Below are 20,892 nucleotides of genomic sequence, written 5' to 3'. Positions count from 1 at the left end.
CCGTGATGTAACCCAGGCTTGCCTCTCCCACAGTCTCCCCTCACCTCCCTTTCCCCTCTCAACACCTGTGAGACTCCTCCGCTATGGCACTCATGCTGAGGAGTTGTGAGCAGCAAGTGTCTGGTGTGGGCCGCTGCCCCCAGTGAGGGGGAGGAATGGGCCAGGATGGAGGTCAGGCCTCCTGGTGGCACAGGCAACCCCATGAAGCTAGGCATGGCTGGAAGAGGTAGCTGTGGCCAGGGACTCACAGGCCTTCTGTTTGCTTTTTTCCTCCTGCGGCTGTCGCCTCCCGCCTGGGTACAGTGTTCAGTGTGGAAGGGGCTCCCGAGAATCGGGCAGGTAAGTCTTGGGGGCTGTCCATTTTCCCTGTCTCCAGCTGGGTTCCTGTGTCCTGGCCGACCAGTATGCTAAGGCCATATGTTCTCCCACAGACCCCTTTGACCAAGGTGTTGTGGCCACGGATGAGGTGAAGGAGGAGCCTCCGGAGCCTTTCCAGAAAATTGGACCAAGTATGCGGGACCCTGGGGCCAAGGGCTGGCGGGGTCGGGGGAGGGAGGCGGACTGAGCCACACTGCTAGAAAGGCTGGGGCCCAAACCTGCAGCCCTGTTGCCCACCTATTGGTTGGGCTAAGCCGTCTCAGGACTTCAGCCTTCAAGGAACTGCAGACAGTGTGGGGTCAAGGTCAGGGTAGTGAAAGTAGCCAGTCCACAGTCTTACTTCATCAATTCGTTTATGGTGACCCCACAGTCCGTTAGCTACCTGTACTTCAGTCTCCCATAGTAGTGAGAGAAATGCTCCCTGCAGACTTGGGAGATGTTAATGAGATCCCACACTGCTACTGCTGTAGCCCAGTGCCTGGAACAACGTACTAGGTGCTCAGAGGGTGATGACTGAAGTCATTCGAGGGACATCTCAGTGAACAAAGCCAAGGAGGGCAGCCACCTGTAGACGCAGACACTTATAGACACTTATCCCATACAACCCCTCAGGACAGGAACCACGCCTGTAACTTGTGTGTTTTCAGCAGACTTGTCTTGGATGTTGTACAGATGTAGATGGCAGACATGGCCCTGCACTTGGGTAATTCACATGGAGATCAGGGGCGTGGGATGGTAGACAAGTGAACAGATAGTTAGAACCCAGAGCATCCAGATCTTCAGGGGTCAGAGAAGTCCTGCATGAGAACCAAGAAGCTTCCAGGGCAGATACAGGTAGGGATGGAGCCCTGTGTCACATTCAGAGGTAGGGGATGTCACATTCAGGGATAGGAGATGTCACATTCAGAGGTAGGGGATGTCACGTTCAGAGGTAGGGGATGTCACATTCAGGGATAGGGGATGTCACATTCAGAGGTAGGGGATGTCACGTTCAGAGGTAGGGGATGTCGCGTTCAGAGGTAGGGGATATCACATTCAGAGGTAGGGGAGGCTGCTGGTTCTGGCAAGGGAAGGAGACACAATGGTGGGTTCATATCTTAGAGGGCTCTGAGTATCTAGACTTTGTAGGTGGAGCTTTTTGTCAGGACTACTGGCTCCCAAATAAACACACAGAGCCTTAATATTAATTATATATGATCGGGTGATAGCTCAGGCTTATTACTAACTAGCTCTTACAACTTAAATGAACCCATTTCTTTTTTTTTTTTTTTTGGTTTTTCGAGACAGGGTTTCTCTGTGTAGCTTTGCGCCTTTCCTGGGACTCACTTGGTAGCCCAGGCTGGCCTCGAACTCACAGAGATCCGCCTGGCTCTGCCTCCCGAGTGCTGGGATTAAAGGCGTGCGCCACCACCGCCCGGCCAAATGAACCCATTTCTATTCATCTATTTTTTTTTTTTTTTTGCCATGTGCCTCATGGCTTTACCTGTCCTCCAGCATGTCTTATTCCCTCTGTGTCTCCTGGTGATCCCTCTGACTCCATCCTTCTTTTTCCCAGCCTCCTCTATGTCTGGGTCTCCTGCCTAGTCACTTCCTGCCCAACTCTTGGCCAGTCAGCTTCTTTATGAACAATGAGAGCAACGCATTTTCACAATGTACAGGATTATTCCATAGCAGACTTGGTCCTTATAGGGCTGAGCCAGAGTTCAGAATGGAGAGGTGACCATGTGGCTGCCAGGAGGAGACTAGATAGGGAGAGACACGCCCCCCCCATGGTCAGTGTAGGACCACAAAGAGGGAGACTCTTCCATCCAGCCCTTCAAGAAGTTCCAGCTTGTTCCTTTCACCTGTTTCCTGTGCCTCAGTTACTATCCTGCAAGAAGAGAGCTTTATTGTCTTCAGCTGTTTAAGGATCCAAGGCTGTTTGCAAAAACACACACCGAAACAGAATTCGGGGGTGAGGAAATCAGATGAGCTAACACGGAAGAGGGGTATGCTGTGCAGAAGGGAGCTCTGCCTGGGGTCTCAGAAGGTTCTAGATGCTGCCCGTGGGGCCTTTCCTTCGTGCTGTCTCAGCATACTCAGGGGGTAGTTCTTAGATTTCTCTCTGCTTCTTCCTGAATCATTCAGGAGCCTGCAGAGGACATGGTGTCTGCAGAGGGGATCAAACTGCTTGTCGAGTGCATAGTAAACACGCGACATTGGATACTTGGGAGGGTGAAAATCGCCTCGTGGATTGAGAAGACAGTGAGATCTCCACACAGTGAGACAGTAGGAGAAGCAGGAACAGGTGCTTAGCCCTGCTCAGCATGCTTTGGCTCACCTGGAAGCGGGGGACAGGAACAGTGGCATGTTCTCCACGGCAAGAGAATGTATATAGCAGTGCCGAGCCCAGTTCCTGTCTCTTATCCAGGGTGTGAGACAAGGGATGTCGCTGGGAAGCCATCAGGTGTTCGAGAGCAGGCCCAAACCTACATCCCAACTCTACTCCTAGCTGCGTGGGACCCTCCCTGTCTCTGAAGTCTGTCAGATCTACTCCACAGTGGAGTGATGGCAGCCCTCCCTTTCAGGATGGCCCCAGGGATAGGGTGGGACTCTGTTGTAAGTGAATTAGCATGGTCCTTGTCACATTAACTAAGTGGGACCTGCAGACTGCCCATCAAGATGCAGGGCAGGGTGAACCGTGTTCTGTGCCTGATCCAACAGGAAGCCCTTCCTAGGATCTGGAGAACTCCCCACGGAGTCCACTGGGATTGCCCTGAGGAAACTCAACCAGGGTTGGCAGTGGGCACACCCCCGCCTCTCCCCAGTGGGAGTAAGATTGTTTGCGGCAGCCATGTCAGAGTCTCCGTAGAGTGAGACTGAGTGCGAGTGGAGGATGCTGCTTCTTGAAAAGGCCGGTGCCATGGATCCCTAAAAAAATAAACTAGGCATAGGACAAGGGAGCCTGGTTACCCCAAGGAAAGCTCCAAAGGCCCGGGGAAGAGGAGGATTCCCGGAGGAAAGTGCTTTCCACATGGCCTCAGCTGAGCAAATGGGAGAGGAAGAGGCAAGGCCGTGAGGAGCAGGAGGGCCGCAGCTATAAGAGTGTTGGTCGGGTGTCATGCCCGTCAGCTGCAGGCTGAGGATGACTGCTGTGGCTGTGGGCCGCAGGGACGCGGAGAACAGTTCCCATCATCTATTGAGGCAGGAAAGCTGGCCTCGAGTGACCCTTATGCTTGGATAAGGGAGGCAGCTTGAAAACAAGCAAAAGCTCAACAACGCTGAGAACTCCACCAGACAAGAAAGAGGGGCAGGAGAAGCCCAGGGAAGAGTGTATCTCTAAACACTGTCACAAAGTCTAGACAAGAACGTTTTTGTACAGCCTCCATCACATATAAGAAATTATAACAGGCTTGATGTGGTGGCACACACTTGTAAGCCTAGTACTAAGAATGCTAAGGCAGGAGGATTTCAAGTTCAAGGCCAGCCTGGACTACAAAGCAAGAATCCTGTATCAGGAGGAAGAGGAGGAGGAGGTTACCACTCATCTCCCACTTGGCCTGCCATAAAACAAACAAACCCATAACCAGAAGGCTTAGCAGTAACTGCTTCAGCTCTGAAATCTGGAAGCCCGGTGGGGTTGGGTTCTGGTGAGGTGTCTCTTCCTGGTTTGCAGAGGACCTTATGTCATCATTAAGGGTGATGGGAAGGGAGATGGGAGACTGAGATCTGGTGTCTCTCCTAAGGACATTAATCCCATCATGTGGTTCCTCCCGTCATGATCTCACCGAATCTTCATTGCCTCTCAAAGGCCCCAATTCCAGATGGCATCACAATGGAGCCCAATGCCCGAGCGTGTGGATAGGAGAGGGACAGTCCACCCTTGGATGGCCCTGTGGTAAAGGAGCCTGGGATTGTATGATGAAAAGACATCGGGATAAGATGAAAAGGCACAGAGCAGAGTAAGATGAGAAAGGGGAAAACAAAACACAGGAGCAGTATGAACAGCTGCATGACCGTAAGGACAGAATTGGTCTGCACAAAACCGATTAGCAACGTGAAGGACAGCGGTCACGGAAGACCGCAAGAAATGTGTGAAAATGGGACCAGCTCCAGGTGACTGATGCTGTGACCAGTTGTGACAGACAAAGAGTGCAAAGAGCTAATGGAAGAAAACGTTTCTGAGCTCACCGAGCTCTGTATGTGTGAGTTTGAAAGGTCTGTCATACTGTCAAGCAGAGTCAACATAAGGAGACCCTAAGCATCAGCAGATCTTAATGGCTTTAAAGGTGTAGCTAGAAAGAGGAAATTGAGATATCTACCTGTAAAAATAAGTTGTATCTACCTCTGAGTTCCAAGTAGACATCTTGAGACTTCTCTGCAACATTGTATATCCAAAGGAAGTGGATATGTTTGGAAGGAAAGAGGCGGTAAGAATTTCACACCTGGGCCAATTGGAATTGGCGTGCAAATCAAAACTTTCTGAAAGAACATACTTAGGGAACTGATTGATGGAACACATGTAGGTGCTTGGGAAGCTGTAGTGTAAGAGGACCGTGAACTCTGAACAAGTAAGTTTTAGCCATTGTAAATCTAATTATGGAAGCTGAGTGTATATGCTAATGATTGACCTAAATATAGAGGTGAGTTACCAAAAAGGAGCAGGATTAGCTCAGTTGGTAGGTAAGGTACTCGCCTAGCATGCACAAACCCATCCTGGGTTTGATCTCCAGCACCCCATAAATCAGGCATGGTGGTGCATGCCATAGCCGCCTTCAGCTTCATAGTAAGTTCAGGGACACCATCGTGCCACAGCCATGTTCAGCTCCATAGTGAGTTCAGGCCCAGCCTGAGCTGTGTGAGACCCTGCCTTCCCCCCCCCAAAAGAATAAAAATGGAAAGAAGAGAGACATGGAGTAATACACTAAAGTGTCGCAATGCTGTGTACAGCGAAGGACTGGCTGCTCCCACCCTCGGAGTGTGGTCCCAGCCCAGCGGGATCAGCCGCTCCTTGAAGTTTACCTGAAATGTGAATTCCTGGACTCCAGCCCAAACCTGTGGCATTAGAATCTCTAAAGTAGAACCCGGAGGTTGATCTATGCTGGGAGACTTTGTAGGGGATTCTTACATGTGCTGAAGTCTCAGAAGAGGTCGAGAGAAAGGGCTAGTAGTTAAAGGCTGCTTTCCCACAGGACCCAAGTTCAACTCACAGCACCCACATCCAGCAGTTGATAGAATACACCTCTTCTGGCTTCCGTGGGCACCCACGCACATGTAGCATACACACAGAGACATGTAAATACAAATAAATAGTTTTTTCAGTTTAATAAGCACCAGGTTAAGCGCCCTTTCTCAGCAGTGAAAGACTTTAAATGCTTTAAATCCCCCCCATTAACAATTAAAGAAATATATGTTATATGCTTTCTAAAATAAAAAGGAATATTTAAAAGTAATAGAACACAGGAGGAAATGGAAAAGCAAAGAGCTCGTATCCCGAATAGCCAAAGCCCAGAAGAACAAACCAGAGAGGGTGAGGCTCGAAAAACAGAAAATGAGCACAGGTTGGCCGTCCCAAAGCTAAAATGCTTAAGACCTATTGGATTTGGGATTTTAAAATTTTTGCGTATCATAATGTACTATCCTAGGATGGGACCTGAGTCTAAATAGAGAATGTACTTACCTTTCATATATGGGTATAGATAACCTCTAAGTAATTTTCATTAAATATCTGTAATGACGTTATGCGTGACACAGACATTCAGAGCATGGAGTTTCCTACTGTGGCGTCTTATTGGAGCGTTTCAGGGTTGGGGATTAGGAATGTTCACCATGTAAAATCCAAATCGATCATCGCAATAAAAGCAAGCGGTGTAATCTCTCCGGTGAGAAAAGAGGAGCTGTCAAGTCCATTGGAAATAATCCCAATCACTAATGGTTTACGAGTGTCCCACTTAGTTCATTCCTTATCTTTTCCCTTTGCTTCAGCCTGTCTTTCTCAGGGACTTGATTCTCTACTCCTTTAAAGAGATTAGAGGCCTCACCGTGGCTTTTTGAGACACTGTTTCCTTGAGTGTACATAGTACAGGTACAGTTTCAAAGTCGTGTGATGATTTGAGCGTTCCGTTTCCCTTTCCACACGGCTCCTTGAAGACAGGGACATGACAGTTTCTGCTCAGCCTCCACTTTAGTGCCGTCCCGGCTTAATGAATGAAAGTATAGGAACATGTAAGAACATGTCATTAGACACATGCAAACAAGTAGAAATCACGACCTGACGGATCACTAGGAACTTAATAATATTAATACCAGACGAACTAATAAAATGGTTTAATTAAATGTTCGAACGATGCTTCCTGAACTTTCCCATGCATTAGAATGTCCTTGTTAAAACATAAATTTATGGGCCACACCCGTAGAAATTTTCTCTCAGCAGATCTTGGGCAAATCCAGAGATACTGGGTTTCTGTCAGGCTCCCGTGGACCAGGAACCACTTAGGAGCGGTGTGTTAAGACTGGGTCTCATGTCATGTAGCCCAGGATGACTTAGAGCTCCATGTGTAGATGAGGATCACTTTGAACCTCTGGTCCTCTTCCCTCTGCCTTCCTGTTGCTCAGATTGCAAGAGTTAGTACCATGTTCAGTTTCCACAGAGCTGAGGAGGGAACCTAGGATGTCCTGCAGGCTAGGCAAGTTCAGCTGACCACTCCATTCCCAGCCCTCCGGTAGAGAGTTTGAGCCACAAGCTCTCCTACACCAAGCAATAATGTACCTAAATAACAAAGTAAATCCAGGAAAGCAGTGGAATGGGAGGGTCTATCACAGCCTTTAGACTTTCCTGGAGCAAGCAGACAAGGTTATATAATATTAGAATAATATAATTAATACAGTTGATCTAACAATCTTGACAAGAACTAAAAGGCATACCTTTTCAGCATTCATGAGTCAACTCCAAAAATTGTGTAACTACCTGTAATCCTAAAGCCTCCATGTTGGGAGAGGAAATCAAAAGAGACTTAAGAAGCCAGCTGAGACAAAGCTGCCTGTAATATATGTAACAAAATGTTGATATCATGAATCTATAAATAATGTAGTGATTTGTAAAAGAAATTCACAAAAGAAAAACCATACTTAATCATACAAGAAAAACAATTTCCTTAGAAATCAAGGAAATGGAAAATAAAATCTGTAATGTAATTGGGCCGTCCCTCCCAGGTCAGATATGCAAAATAGAGAGGTGGTAGGGATGCAGTATGTGCTACCAGAAGCCTCCAGAAGGCATGCCCCTCCCCCACCTCGTTATCCCTAGGAAGTCACAGGCAGGCTCCTGAGCAGTGAGCTTTATTTTGTAATCGTGTGCCAAACTAATAAGCAAATATGCAAAAGCCCCTGCAAGGATGTGTATTACAGCATTTTTTTTTTTTTAACAAGGGGATGGGGTGTGTGGCTTGAAACAATCTGAATGTCCCTTGGTGGAGGGCAACTGGCTCAGCAAATTCCCAAGTCCCATGGGAGCCATGCAGCCGATAAAGGCAGTCCTGGAGATCAATACTTATTGATTGGGCAAGATGTCCACAAAGTATTGTCGATAGAATACACCAGGTTACAAAGAGGATATTGATCAGGGCTGGCTAATTCAAGGCCATAGGAGCCAGACAAATGAATGGTAGCAGCAGAGAAACGCCCTAGAGGAGGGTGAAGGGGATGTGGGGGCAGGGTGGGGCAGCTGGTGATGTCCTGGGGGAAGATGTTCCCCTTGGTGTAGGGATCGCAGAAGATAACATGTGTTTCTTTTAAAAGCTTTGCGCTTGTATTTATCAGTATTTTATCAGCACTGTCCCCAGATGAACTATTTTACACCAGACATCTTTAAAGGAGAATTTAGGCAGAACCTAGAGAGATGTAAAGATAAAAGTCTAGCACAGTGGCTCATGGAGTAAAGTGTGTGCCTTGTATGCCTAATACCTGAACTTGTCCTGCAGAACCCATGTTGTTCTCCGACCTCTCCATGTACTCTGTAGCACACATGCACCCACATGTACACCAGACACATGCAATGATTAATAAGTAAATAAACAAATATTCAGGCCTAGTGAGGACTAAGAAGTGTGACCCCAGCCCTGGTGGGTGGAGACAAAGTCCTGGAGCTAAGTGACCCCTGCAATGGGCAGGGCTTGCAGGAAGGTTGATGGAAAGGTTGACTGCAGGTCAGCTGGGGTCCCCAGAGCGTTGAGGCTGCCAGGCATTGTTCTAATCATTTCATGCTCAGAGTTAACCTCACAGCAATCCAAGAAGATGGCCCTTCTGTTCCCTCCCTTTCACAGGTAGAACAATGGAGGCACGAAGTGGTGAGGGGCTGGAGAGTGGGCTCAGTTGGCAAAGTGCTTGCATGCCGGCATGAGGACCTGAGTTCAGATCCCCAGGACCCATGTAAAAAGCCAGGTGCAGCAGCCTGTGCCTCTAATCCCAGACTGAGAAGGCAAAAAAGGGTGGATTCCTGGAGCTCACTGGCCAGCCAGTTCCCCCAAATCAGTGAGCTCTAGGTTCAGCAAGAGGCCCTTTATTATTCAAAAATAAATAAATAAACAGCTGTGGAAGAAAGGACCCAAAGCTGACCTTGAACCTCCACACGTATGATAACCTATGCCCACATGTGTACAGGGAACTGTCCCCCCCTCCCTGCACCCCCACCACACACAGCACTAACTGTCAGAGGTTATAGGAGATGCCACATTGGGATTTGAACCAGACAGTACAACTCCATAGTCCAAGTTGAATCTGGTTGGTGGTCCCAGAATGAAGAGGAGTTTGGGGGGGCTAAGAAATGCTGATGTTTGGTTTGAGGTGGGGGAGGGCAGGCCCCTGTTCTCATACCTCCTTCTCCTCCTGCAGAAACCGGCAATTACACCTGTGAGTTCTGTGGGAAGCAGTACAAGTACTACACGCCCTACCAGGAGCACGTCGCCTTACATGCGCCCATCAGTGAGTCCCTTCTCCAGCTGGGGATGGGGAGACCTGGGAGCGGGCAGGGGTTAGCCACTGGCCAGGACTCTGGAGCTTTGCTAGGGAAGGTGCCAGCAAGGCGAGCTTGGGTCTAGGCTATCAGGTGTCTGGGTCTAGCCTGGGCCATGAGGTAGACTATGAGGTAGACTAGCCTGGAAAGCCTCTTCAGAAGCAGAAACCAACCAGGCCGGGCTGTAGCAGGAATCTTAACAGGTCTTATTAATAAAATCAAACCTGAAGCCAGGTATTGGGGTGAACGCTGGAAGATCAGAGAAGCAGAACAAGCCACAGCCACCTCACCTTGCCAGTTCCTCAGCTGATCCTGTTTCCTCAGACTGGAAGCTTCTGAGTCCTCATCCAGAATGAGTCTCAGCTGAACTGCTACTAAAAAGCCTAAAAGCTTAACCAGCTCTAGTTCCTGATTTTTACGCCTTATATACCTTTCTGCTTTCTGCCATCACTTCCTGGAATTAAAGGCGTGAGTCACCATGCTTGGCTGTATCCTTGAACACACAGAGATCCAGGTAGATCTCTGCCTCTGGAATGCTAGGATTAAAGGCGTGTGCTACCACTGCCTAACCTCTATGTTTAATATTGTGGCTGCTCTGTTCTCTGACCCCAGATAAGTTTATTAGCGTGCACAATATTTCAGGGAACACAATACCACCACACCGGGCTCTCTCACAGTAGCTCAGAGGACTGGCTCTCATATTGGGCATCAGTAAAGTGGGTGGTGTTTGTCAAGGAACTGCAGTGAGGCCTGTCCCCACCTTCTCCAAACACCTGCATGTGCAGACTTCCTGACTCTGCACCTACCACCCTAGTATCTGTCCTGGGATGTAGCTTTCCTCCTAGTTGACCAAGGTCTAACCTCCCTGGTGGGAGGGCACCTAGGCAAGACAACCCTTATGCTATGGTGATAGAAAGCAAAGAAGGCAGGAGGCATGCTACTGTGCAAGGCAGAAGATCTGAAAACCAGGCCCAGGCATCTCGGGTTTCCTGGTGACCATGACCCATAATCCCTTCCTTCCGTCCTGACAAGGATAGAAAGGGATTCCATCTGGTACCATTGGTCCTCCACTCTCTGGATGCTTGTCAGCCTACCTGGTGACTTCCAGGTGTCTTTCTGCAGATGAGAGTCGGGGAAGATCCATCCCTAAGTGTATGAGCCAGAGGGCCTCAGCTTTCACCCTTTCCTATACAGGTGGACACATAAGTTGTGATGAGGTAGGACTTTCATGGCCTCTGGAATAGTTGGATGGGGTGTTTAGGAGTCTCTTCTAATTCCCCTGTGTGGACATCTCACTGTAGAACTATGGGGATTATCCCCCTTTCTGAGACTGAGAAGAGTTGGGGTAGAGGAAGAGGGACAGCCTATGGAGGTCACAGCATCAAGGCCCCTTGTCTGGGTGGTCCCAGACCTTCAGTAGCAGCACAGGCAGGTGGCTCCCCTGAGGATATCTGATTGGGGGAGAGGTGTCTAGTGCTTGAGTGGGGGTATCAGCAGCTTCCCAAGGAATTCCTCCCTGCTGGCAGAGTGGTAAGGCTGGGGTGCAGTCTATTGTGATGGTAGGTTCAATCCTTTGTTTGCACTGGGCTGTGCACTGTTCTTGGTCTGGTTCTATGCCCGGCTGTTGTGTGACTTTTTGCCTAGTGAGCTTCTCTGGGGCCAAGTTTCCCATCTGTGAAAGTCCTTGAGATCTTTCTATCCCAGAGTCTGGACTGACATCTGCATCCGGCGGTGACTTTCAGGTAGGTATCTACTGTGGCCCTAATGCACACTATGTAGCCACGCCATGTAGAGAGAGTATCAGAGGTTCTACTGGGTGGGTACCATCCTGACCATTTGATCTCTACTCCTGATGCTGGTGCCCAGGCATTGGGCTGTTTGTAGGCAGCTGCTACCAAGTGCCAATGAGGATGCTACCCAGAATGCACTTAGAGAGGCATCACTCACAAGGCCAAAGGCAGCTGGGCTTCAGTGTCTGTGCTGCTTCCTTTTCTTCCCAGAGAGTGTTGAGAAGGTCATGGTGTTAGTAAGATGAGGAGTGGGTCCTGAACTGCACCCGGCAGCTGTAAGCCTACCTCCACCCTGAAGCTGTCCAGCCTCCCTTGGCACGTGACAGGAAGGGTAGCCCCACTTGCACCCTAACTTCTTCCCCAACATCCTGGTGCTTCCCTCCCACAGGGCTCCCTACATCTCTTCCTGGTTTTTATTTGGTTTTTCTCTCTGTCTTAGACTTATGTTTGTTGACTATGTTTCTCTGGTACTCACTTCTGAAGATTTTAGAAACACCTGTTTAAAATACAACATGAGATTTGGTCTAGTTTCAGCAGAGGATGGCTTCTGCAAGGCTGGGCAGGAGGCAGTGTCTTGGTGGCCTCAGGATTCGATCTGTGTTGGGGAGACTTTGGGAGAGAGAGGTAGGAGGTAGGTGTGAAGATGTGATTGGGTGGTGGCCATGGCTGGGCATGTGTCCCTGGTTCTGATGAGACTCCAGAAGGCTGACTGTGTAAGTTCTCCTGAGGCCCATGTGTGCACTTATGTCTGCTTTTGATTTCACTCACAAAACGTTTTTAAGACTCACGTGTGTCATAACATCAGCTCCTTTTTACTACTGATGGATCCTCACTGTGCAAACTCCAAGGCTGTTTGATCACTTGCCTGTTCACTTGGGTCAGTTCCAGCTTCAGGCTGACATGAATGGGGCTACTGTGAAAGGCTTGTGTGATGCGTTCTGTGGGCTTGGGGGTCATTCCTTGAGGATAAATACCAAGGGGTGGAGCTACCGGGGAATAGGTTTGTTTCCTCTTTATTAGAACTGACATGTCATTTTCCCAAATGCCCATAGCATCTCAGCCTCCCCAGGGACTGTGCTGGCCCCAGTATTCTGGGGTTTGGGTACATTGGGTACATCTGTTTCTGGTTGTTCTAGTGTGTGGACAGTGGCAATTTGTGGCTTTGACTTCTACGTCCCTGGTAACTGGTGATGTTCACCCCCTCTGCATTGACTTATTGTCCCTTTCCTTATTTTAGTCTGGAAAATATTTGTGTGGGTGATATATATATGCATATTCTCTCTCTCTCTCTCTCTCTCTCTCTCTCTCTCTCTCTCTCTCTCTCTCTCTCTCTCTCTCTCTCTCTCTCCTGTCCTTTTTCCTTGGCTGTAGAAATTCTTTGTCCATTTGACTTAGTCCCCATCCTTCATCACACGGATGTTTTCTCCCAGCCTTTGGCAGACCTGGTAGTTTCCATGCAGAACCCACTGATGAGCAGGTGACTTTCTTTTGTGAAGCATAATTTATCATTCTTTTCTACAGTAGGTGCTTTCTGGATCCTTCCTCGGGGGTATCCTCGCCTACCTCATAATGGTGAGGCTCTCTTCCTTGCCTTTTAGAAGTGTTTTGGATCATTTTAACTTCCACATTTGGGTCTGCAGTTGAGTTGCATTAGCCCGTGGCTGCGGTGAGGTATGAGGTTGGTCCTATTCTGTGTAGACACGGTTTGTCTGACAGCCTTTGTTGAAGGTACCCTTTCTTACTGAGTGGTTTGGTACCTTTGTTGGAACCAAACTTCCAAGAGTTAATGTCTTTCTTTTCTATTGATTCATTTTGCTACCTTTATACATACACCAGTGCTATTATTTATTACACCTCTTCAGGAAGTCTTAAAACAGCTCTCCTTAGATTTTTCCACTTTATCCTTCCATTTGAAAGACTATATGGCTCATCTAGGAACTTTATTCTTTCACATAAATGTTAGAGGCTTTCCAATTTCTACCAAAATAATAATGATGAGAGGGGGGAGGGGGAGTGGTACAGAAAGAAAAAAAATCAGTTAGATTTTTGGGGGGGATCACATTGACTCTGTAGGCCAGTTTGAAGAGCTCTGGCTATGCAGTGGTGTTGGGTCTTCAGGGCCGGTTCATGGCTATTGTGTTGGGTCTTCCAGCCAATTCCTGACCGTTGTGTAGCCCTCCAAGGATCTGGGGCTTCTTTAGTCCTCTTCAGTTTCAACACCTGCTTCATTAGGTGTCTTGTGCCTTGTGATGCTACTGTAATTCTTAAACTTGATTTTCCCAGTTGCTCCTGCTGTTTCCCGGGAGCGGTAGAATTTTGCATTCTGAGTTTGTGTCCTGCAGGTTCACTGATTTGCTCGTCAGTCCTCGTAGGTTCCTTCTTTTGTGGATTTCTTGCTCCTAGTGAAGTGATCAGCTAATGAAAACGACTCCCTTCTTGGTCTGTATTCTTTCTGATATCTGAGGGGTTGTGCCCTCTACCGTCCTGTTGAATGGAAGAAATGAGCGGGCGCGCCTGCCTGCTCCCCATCCCAGGGTTCAGTTGCTCACTGCTGAGTGTCACCATTTTCATCATGGCCGCTTGTGTCAGCTGCACAGGGTCTCCTAGCCGCCCTGTCAGGCTGCCTTTCACTGGGTTTACTGGAAGGTGGGCCTGTAAATTAGGGTTATGTGGCATGTTCCTTCTGTTGAGATGAGCATGTGGATTCTCAACTTGTTGTTTTGTTTTGTTTGTTTTTTGCTAGTGTACAACATGGCATGTATTTTTAATGAGTCACTATGCCTATGTTTTATTAAAATAGGTTGAGGATATCAGAAAATCAGAGTGCCACATGAACTGAAGAAAGCTACAATATTGAGATGTCTCTTCTTTGCCAAAATTTCTGTTTTCAAACAGTGTATGTGGGGTTGGGGATTTAGCTCAGTGGTTGAGCACTTGCCTAGCAAGCACAAGGCCCTGAGTTCGGTCCTCAGCTCTGGAAAAAACAAAAAACAGTGTATGTTTAATGTATCCAACTCTGATTATATGTACACATATACAGACAGAAGCACCCACTGAAGATGCCATCACAGCAAGGGTTTTGCAGAGGAATTCTAAATTACAGAAGAGTCAAGGTGGTTTGATCAGTTACTTTACTTTCAAGGGCGTGTTTTCTACTCACTTCTGTGTAAAATTTCCCAGGATTTCCCCTGACATTTAGCCAAACTCTCCCGAGGGCAGGGAATACAATCCTAGATTAGGAACGTGCCCCATGATCAGCCAGTGGAGTGTGACTAAGGGTCCTTAATCAAGAAAGTCAGTATTGGTGCATGCCCTCATCCCAGCTCTCTCTCTCTTTTTTTTTTTTCCTTTGGTTTTTTCGAGACAGGGTTTCTCTGTGTAACTTTGCGCCTTTCCTGGAACTCACTTGGTAGCCCAGGCTGGCCTCAAACTCACAGAGATCCACCTGGCTCTGCCTCCCGAGTGCCGGGATTAAAGGTGTGCGCCACCACTGCTCAGCTTCATCCCAACTCTTGAGAGGCAGAGGCAGAGGCAGGCAGATTTCTGAGTTCAAGGCCAGTGAGTTCCAGGACAGCCAGGGCAACACAGAGAAGGCTTATCTCAAAAAAGCAAAAACAGCAGCAACAACAAAAAGAAAGTAAATATTTCTAATGAGTCTTTAAAGCACTAAATACCACCAGTGAGATATATTAATCTCATAACAAAGTTCCCACCACTTATAGTGTAAAAGTGGTAACCTTTGGTCCATGGATGTACCAAGATTCAGATAATGAGTGAAAATCCAGTCACCGTGTGCTCTTTTGAAATCCCTTATTTACTGTGTTCCCATCCCCGGCAGTCACCAGTCTGCTTATGTTAGTGTTGATGAGTTTGCATGTCCAACATAGGTGGACTCTGACAGAATGTGCTCCGTTATTGAGGGGTAGCCTGCCTTTCAGTAGTTCACTCTGAACGCAGCCATCTTTCCCCTAAGGTCAGGCACATTCTAAGAAACACATCGTTAGGGTTTTTTGTCATACAGTCATCAGAGAGCGACACTTACCCAAACTTAGACAACTGTGGCTTTATTAAACGGTATGACATTATGGAATCACCGTATACTGTGGTCTGTCATTGACCAAAGCACTGAATGGCAAATGGCAAACATATACCATGGTCTGCATAGACATTATCCAGCCCTTTATCTGTTTACTCTTGGGTGAATATTTAGAGTGTAAGGTGGAGATCTCCACCTTAGATCTCGTGGGAATGGAGCTGCCATAACTCTATGTACACATCTTTGTGGAATGGCCAGATTATCCGGTAGGTGTATGTTTAAGAATAGCTGGTTGTTGAGACTGGTGGATAGCTCTGTGGGTAAAGTGCTTGATGTGCAAGCACAAGGACCTGAGTTTGGTTCCCAGCATCCACTTAAAGGCTGAGTATGGGCAGCACGTGCCTGTGATCCCAGTACTGGGGTGGGGGTGGAGAGAGGTGAGTACCAAGGGCTTGCTGGCCAGCCATTCTTGCCCAGACAGTGAGCTCTGGATTCAGTGGCTGACCCTGTCTCAGAAATACTACTCTGAACATTAACTACAACAATAGTAGTAATGTGGTGAACTAATAAAGCTATCTGAGGCTGACCTCTGGCCTCCATGTGCACACACAGGTGAGTGTGCTCACAACACGTGTGCACAACACATACGTGTCCACAGATTAGCCGCTGTTTTCCAAGGTAGTTGAGTGACTTTAACTGCAACAAGTACCATGTTCTTCCTGTAATGTCCTTGTATTTATTATGTGTCAGAACAATGCTGTTTCATAGAAGCAGTTTCAAAGAAACTTCCTTTCTCTTCCATTTTCCGAAGAATTTATATATAGAGTTGGAATTACTTTCTATAAATATTTTTATAGAAATTCAACACTTACATGGTCAAACCTGGCATTTTCTTCATAGGAAACATCATTTAGAAAATGTATTCCCTTTCCATATATTAGTAAATTAATGATTTAAAATTTTTAATTTAATTCTATTATGGTCAAATACATATTGTAATTTCTAATCTTTGGAATTTATTAAGTTTTGTGGTCTACCATATATATGATCTCTCTTTGCTACGTCTTCCTTGTTCATGTCACCAAAATTAATTAATTAATTAATTAATTAATTAATTAATTAATTAAGAGTAAATTTATGATTTGTAAAGTCAGTTAGGTTAAGTTAGTTGATAATTTTCAAGTCTCTGTGGGCTTTCTTGCCTTTAAAAAGAAATTGTTTGCCTTATCAGGTACTAAGCCAAAAGTCTCAAAATCCTCACCTTTCAGTCTAGGTTTTTCCATTGCCTCTTTAAGATGCATCCATTTTTGGCTAGTTTGTTTGGATATCTGCTGTTAAGTGTATATACTCTTTCAAATCCCCTTTAGAATATTTAAAAGTTGTTATTTTAAGCTTCAAATTAAAATGGAACATATAAGCCAGGCATGATGGTACATGACTTGAAAATCACCACTCAGGAGGCAAAGACACAAGGTTCCCTGTGAGTTCCAGACCAGCCAGGGCTGCATAGAGAAACCCTATCTTAAAATATATATATACAATTGTGGTACAATAAATGAACTATTTCCTTTTAGTTGAACAGTTTAACCCATTTACATTTAATATAGCATATTGATATGATTGGATTTCATTTGGTACTATATATTTTTCTTTTTGTTCATATTATTCAATTTCATTCTTATTTTCTTGCCTGATGCAGTACTAATCAAGTATTTTTTAATTTATTCCATTAATATTCTGCTATCAGCTTTTTCACTTTGTGGTTTATAGTATATGTCTTTGATGTATTACAGTCTGTCATGAATTTAGATCGTAACCACTGAGTCATCTTTCAAGCCCTCTGAAGCCTTCTAAGTACTAACCTGTAAGACTAGTTCTTAGTAATCTGATTTTTGCTGAGATTTGTCAGCTTTGACCAAAAGATTTTTATTTTTCTTCCCTGGTTTCTTTTTCCTCTCCCAGGACTTTAATTGCATATGCATTAGATGTCGGATAGTGCTTACAGTGTTTATTCTTTCAGCCTAATTATCCCTCTGTGCTTCAGTTTGCCCTGCTTTTAAATTCATTCATCTTTTCTTCTACAATATCTAATCTCTGCAAATTCATTTTTATAGATTTCCTTGTTCTCAATTATATTCATGGTCTTCTTTAAACCTCTGAGTACATTTATAATAATGGCTTTAAGGTCTTTGTCCCATAATTCCATTCTCATATTTATTTCCATGCTTCTTCTGATTGGTTTTCCTTTTGATTTTTAACTACATTTTCCTGGTTCCCCTTGAAAGTAATTGTTTTGTGCTGCACCTTATAGATGGTATGTTGTGGACTTGACTAGGTTGTGTTTTATTCCTTTGAAAAGCACTGCCTTAGTTCTGGCAGGCAATTAATTTCCTTACAGATTAACTAATGCTTCAGAGTCTTGTCTTTAAACCGGGTTAGGGCTACAGGAATAGCTCTTCCTCAGCATTGCCTTAGCTCTGCAGGGCATGGCCTGTGACTCTGCTGACGTCAGCAGGCCTTCTCCTCTCTGGTAGGTGGGACCCAAAGATCTCCTAATCTTGTGTGACTTCAGTGTGACCTATGAGTCCTCATTTCCTCCCTCCTTCTCTCTCTCTCCCTCTCTCTCTCCCTCTTCCCCCTTCTCTCTCTCTCTCTCTCTCTCTCTCTCTCTCTCTCTCTCTCTCTCTCTCTCTCACACACACACACACACACACACACATCTTTCTCTCACACACATCTCTCTCTCTCTCTCTCTCTCTCTCTCTCTCTCTCACACACACACACACACACACATCTTTCTCTCACACACATCTCTCTCTCACACACACACACACATCTATCTTTCACACACATCTCTCACACACACACATCTTTCTCTCACACACACATCTCTCTCTCTCTCACACACACACAATCTTTCACACACACATCTCTCTCACACACACACACACCTTTCTCTCACACACATATCTCTCTCTCTCACACACACACACACACACACACACACACACACACACACACACGTCTGTTTTCTCTGTGCAGAGACTCACTCTACACAGATGGTGCAGAATTCAGCTAAAGCCTTCAGGGAATCCCCACTGCACATTTCTGGAATTCTTTCTTGGCTCAATTTTCTGTTGTTTGTTATTCTGCCCTGTAGTGTCCAGCCTCATCAGAAACCCTGACCTTGGTCACCGTCCTGGTTCATGTTCAGTGAGTGGGCATGTCCATTGGCCCTGCTCTGTTGAGCTTACTATCTCCAGTGGAGATTTTGGAATGAGCTGGGACTCGAGTCTACTCTGTGGATCACATGGTGAGGTCTGCACGGTGTGGTTTGTCTTTCTAGCTTCATCAGAAACTCCAGTCCTGTTCCAGCCACTGCATTGTGGCCCGAAGTCCTCTTTCCAGGACACAATTCCATGAAGGTTGTCCACCCGTCCCCACCTTCGGCGTTAGGACACGGGTTCCTTGACTTCAACTCTGCTTCCTAGAGTTAGAGACAACCCATGCCTCTCTAGCCTCTTACTTTTCTCTTAATTTTTTTTCTGCCTTGGTTAATTTTTCAGCTTCCTACAGGAGAGACTTTGCACGCTGTCATTGTTAGGTGTGTTACGTATAAAAATCTCATGTGTGTTTCTTACAATGAACAATAGCCAGTCTGTTTGAGATGCTCATTCCTAGGACAGTCCCAGGTAGAAGCCTGATGGTGTTCCATGTGAGGTCAAACATATGGAGCAGACTGATGGGTAATGTGAGTTAGGAACCTGCTGAGATCCATCCATGCTTGGGATCAACCCATTGAGTGACCCTGAAGTGGTGACCAGATCTCTGTGACCCCCTCTGCTTTATACTTCGAGGCAGTGGGAGGATAAGATTAGCCTCGTGGCACCATTACAGCCTCTGTTGACTTCCTGACTTTGATGCCCTCTACTCCAGCATTCTACATTTCACTCTTCTGGCTATTCAGTGCATTCATTCATGGATGGCATGATTCTTCTGAATCCTTCCCTGTGGTTCATTCAGGTGATGAGCTTCCATACTCAGTGCATGAAGATAGGGGTACAAACTAGACCACTAGGGCCTTTAGAGAGCAAAGTCATCAAAGGTCACAGCAAATGTCATTGATGGCAGTCAGTTCCTGGAAAGGAAGAGGTGATGAGATGGACGGATAGTCAAGAAAGTCAGTTTTAAGGAGGGCTCCCTAAGGAAGTGATGTTCAGTGCAGCACATAGGTCCAACAGTCAGAATGTTAAGGGATGAAAGGAAACAACATGGACAACGGTCTTGAGCGTGGAAGAGAACAGATGTTAGAGGAGTTGAGAAAGTGGGGAGTTGAGGGGCCTGAGCAGAGTCTGGTGAGGTGAGAAGAACCAGGCAGGACAGCTGGAGCAAACAGATAATTGTCTGTGTTTATTAGATCAAGTGCTTCATAGGTGCCCTGAGCTCCCTGCTGTAAGCAATGCCAAGATTTTCACAGCAGGAATCAACTGAAACAATCCCCAGAAGTGGGGTGCAGTGACAGAGATGGGTCTCTCAGGAGAGCAGGTGGCCAGGCAGCTATGGACTCTCTGTCCTTGTCCCCAGGGCTCTGGATGTGTGGGTGTGTCTTGTGATACGTGGAGGGGATATATGATATTGATAGGCCTTCTTGAGCTTCTGGCTGGCTTCAGATCCTGTGTCATCCAGCACCTTCTTGCTGGGTGTCCCTAAGGATCTCATTGGAGCTCCTGGCTTAGATTCCCCTTCTCCAAGCAGGAACATCAGTAGCAATTTCCATGTGAGGAACAGTTACTTTAAGGTATCTCTCTGGCTTCTGGATGTCTCACTGAATTCCTTGGGGGCTGCTCACTCGGGGCCGGGGTCATCCTGCCTCATCAGTGGAGGTAGGAAGGGGAAACTCTGCTCCCCCTGTAGTACAGAACCCAGGACCATTGAGGCCAGAAGTCATGGAGCTAGGCTTCCACTATGAGCTGGCTTTTCCAGCCTCAGTTTAGGCCCGAGAGTGAGCCTCTAGCCACGGCTCCTAAACTGTTCCTCCCATAGGGAGACAGTGGAACAGTCAGAGGCGGGCCTGGGGCAGCAGTATCAGGTTGAGTGTGTCGGGTTTTTCTGTGGTAACAGCGAAGGGGGGGATCTATCTGACAAGCCATCCTTCCTGTTTGACTCAAGTGAGAAAGAACAGGAAAGGGGAGAAGGAAAACACGGAAGTGTTCTTTGCCAGTGAGAGCTCCCTGGGCCTTGCTCAGACTGAGGCCCCGGGGATCTCCTCAGCTAGGCTGGAGCTTGTTAGAGCTGTGACTGAATGACTCCCCTGGCACAGCCAGCCCTGTTAAAGGCAAGCATCTCCTGAGCTGTGCTCAGCTCCTCATGAAAGAGCTGTGGTTGTTCACATGGGGCCCAGATTCCTTGGACCTCGACTTCTGCATCAGTGCTAAGAGTGGCTGGAAGTCAGGGGCTCAAAGCCCTTCATCTCAGCCTCTGATATGGTAGTTTAAGTCTCCAACTCCCAGGATGGGCCCTGCCCTGAGAGCAGGATTCTAACACGGCTCCACCACCCTCACAGAGCCAGAAAGCCCAAGTGGTTCAGAGCAGTGACCCCAGGCCCTGTGCACAGGTAGGGCCTTCAGGATGATGCTCATTCCTGTGGGTGGGTTCTGGGATCCCCTCCCCACTCTGTCTGGTCCCCTTCTTTCCATCAG

The 20,892-nt window shown here is 46.9% G+C and overlaps 1 protein-coding gene across 6 annotated transcripts in view; it reads left to right on the top strand.

Annotated features, from left to right (window-relative positions):
- Nucleotides 1-20,892, top strand: part of Znf618 (zinc finger protein 618) — a 181,136-nt gene that overhangs the window by 134,486 nt on the left and 25,758 nt on the right. For all 6 annotated transcript variants that reach the window (XM_052716140.1, XM_052716139.1, XM_052716138.1 and 3 more), the window contains 3 exons: nucleotides 304-339; nucleotides 432-509; nucleotides 9,247-9,336. In XM_052716140.1, coding sequence (XP_052572100.1) covers nucleotides 304-339; nucleotides 432-509; nucleotides 9,247-9,336 — 204 coding nt within the window. The remainder of the gene's footprint in view (nucleotides 1-303; nucleotides 340-431; nucleotides 510-9,246; nucleotides 9,337-20,892) is intronic.

The sequence above is a fragment of the Peromyscus californicus genome, unplaced genomic scaffold (assembly GCF_007827085.1).
Source record: "Peromyscus californicus insignis strain IS unplaced genomic scaffold, ASM782708v3 Scaffold_5__1_contigs__length_169319896, whole genome shotgun sequence".
Classification (NCBI taxonomy): Eukaryota; Metazoa; Chordata; class Mammalia; order Rodentia; family Cricetidae; genus Peromyscus; species Peromyscus californicus.
The sequence above is the reverse complement of the archived record's forward strand: the minus strand, read 5'-3'. Positions and strand labels throughout refer to the sequence as shown.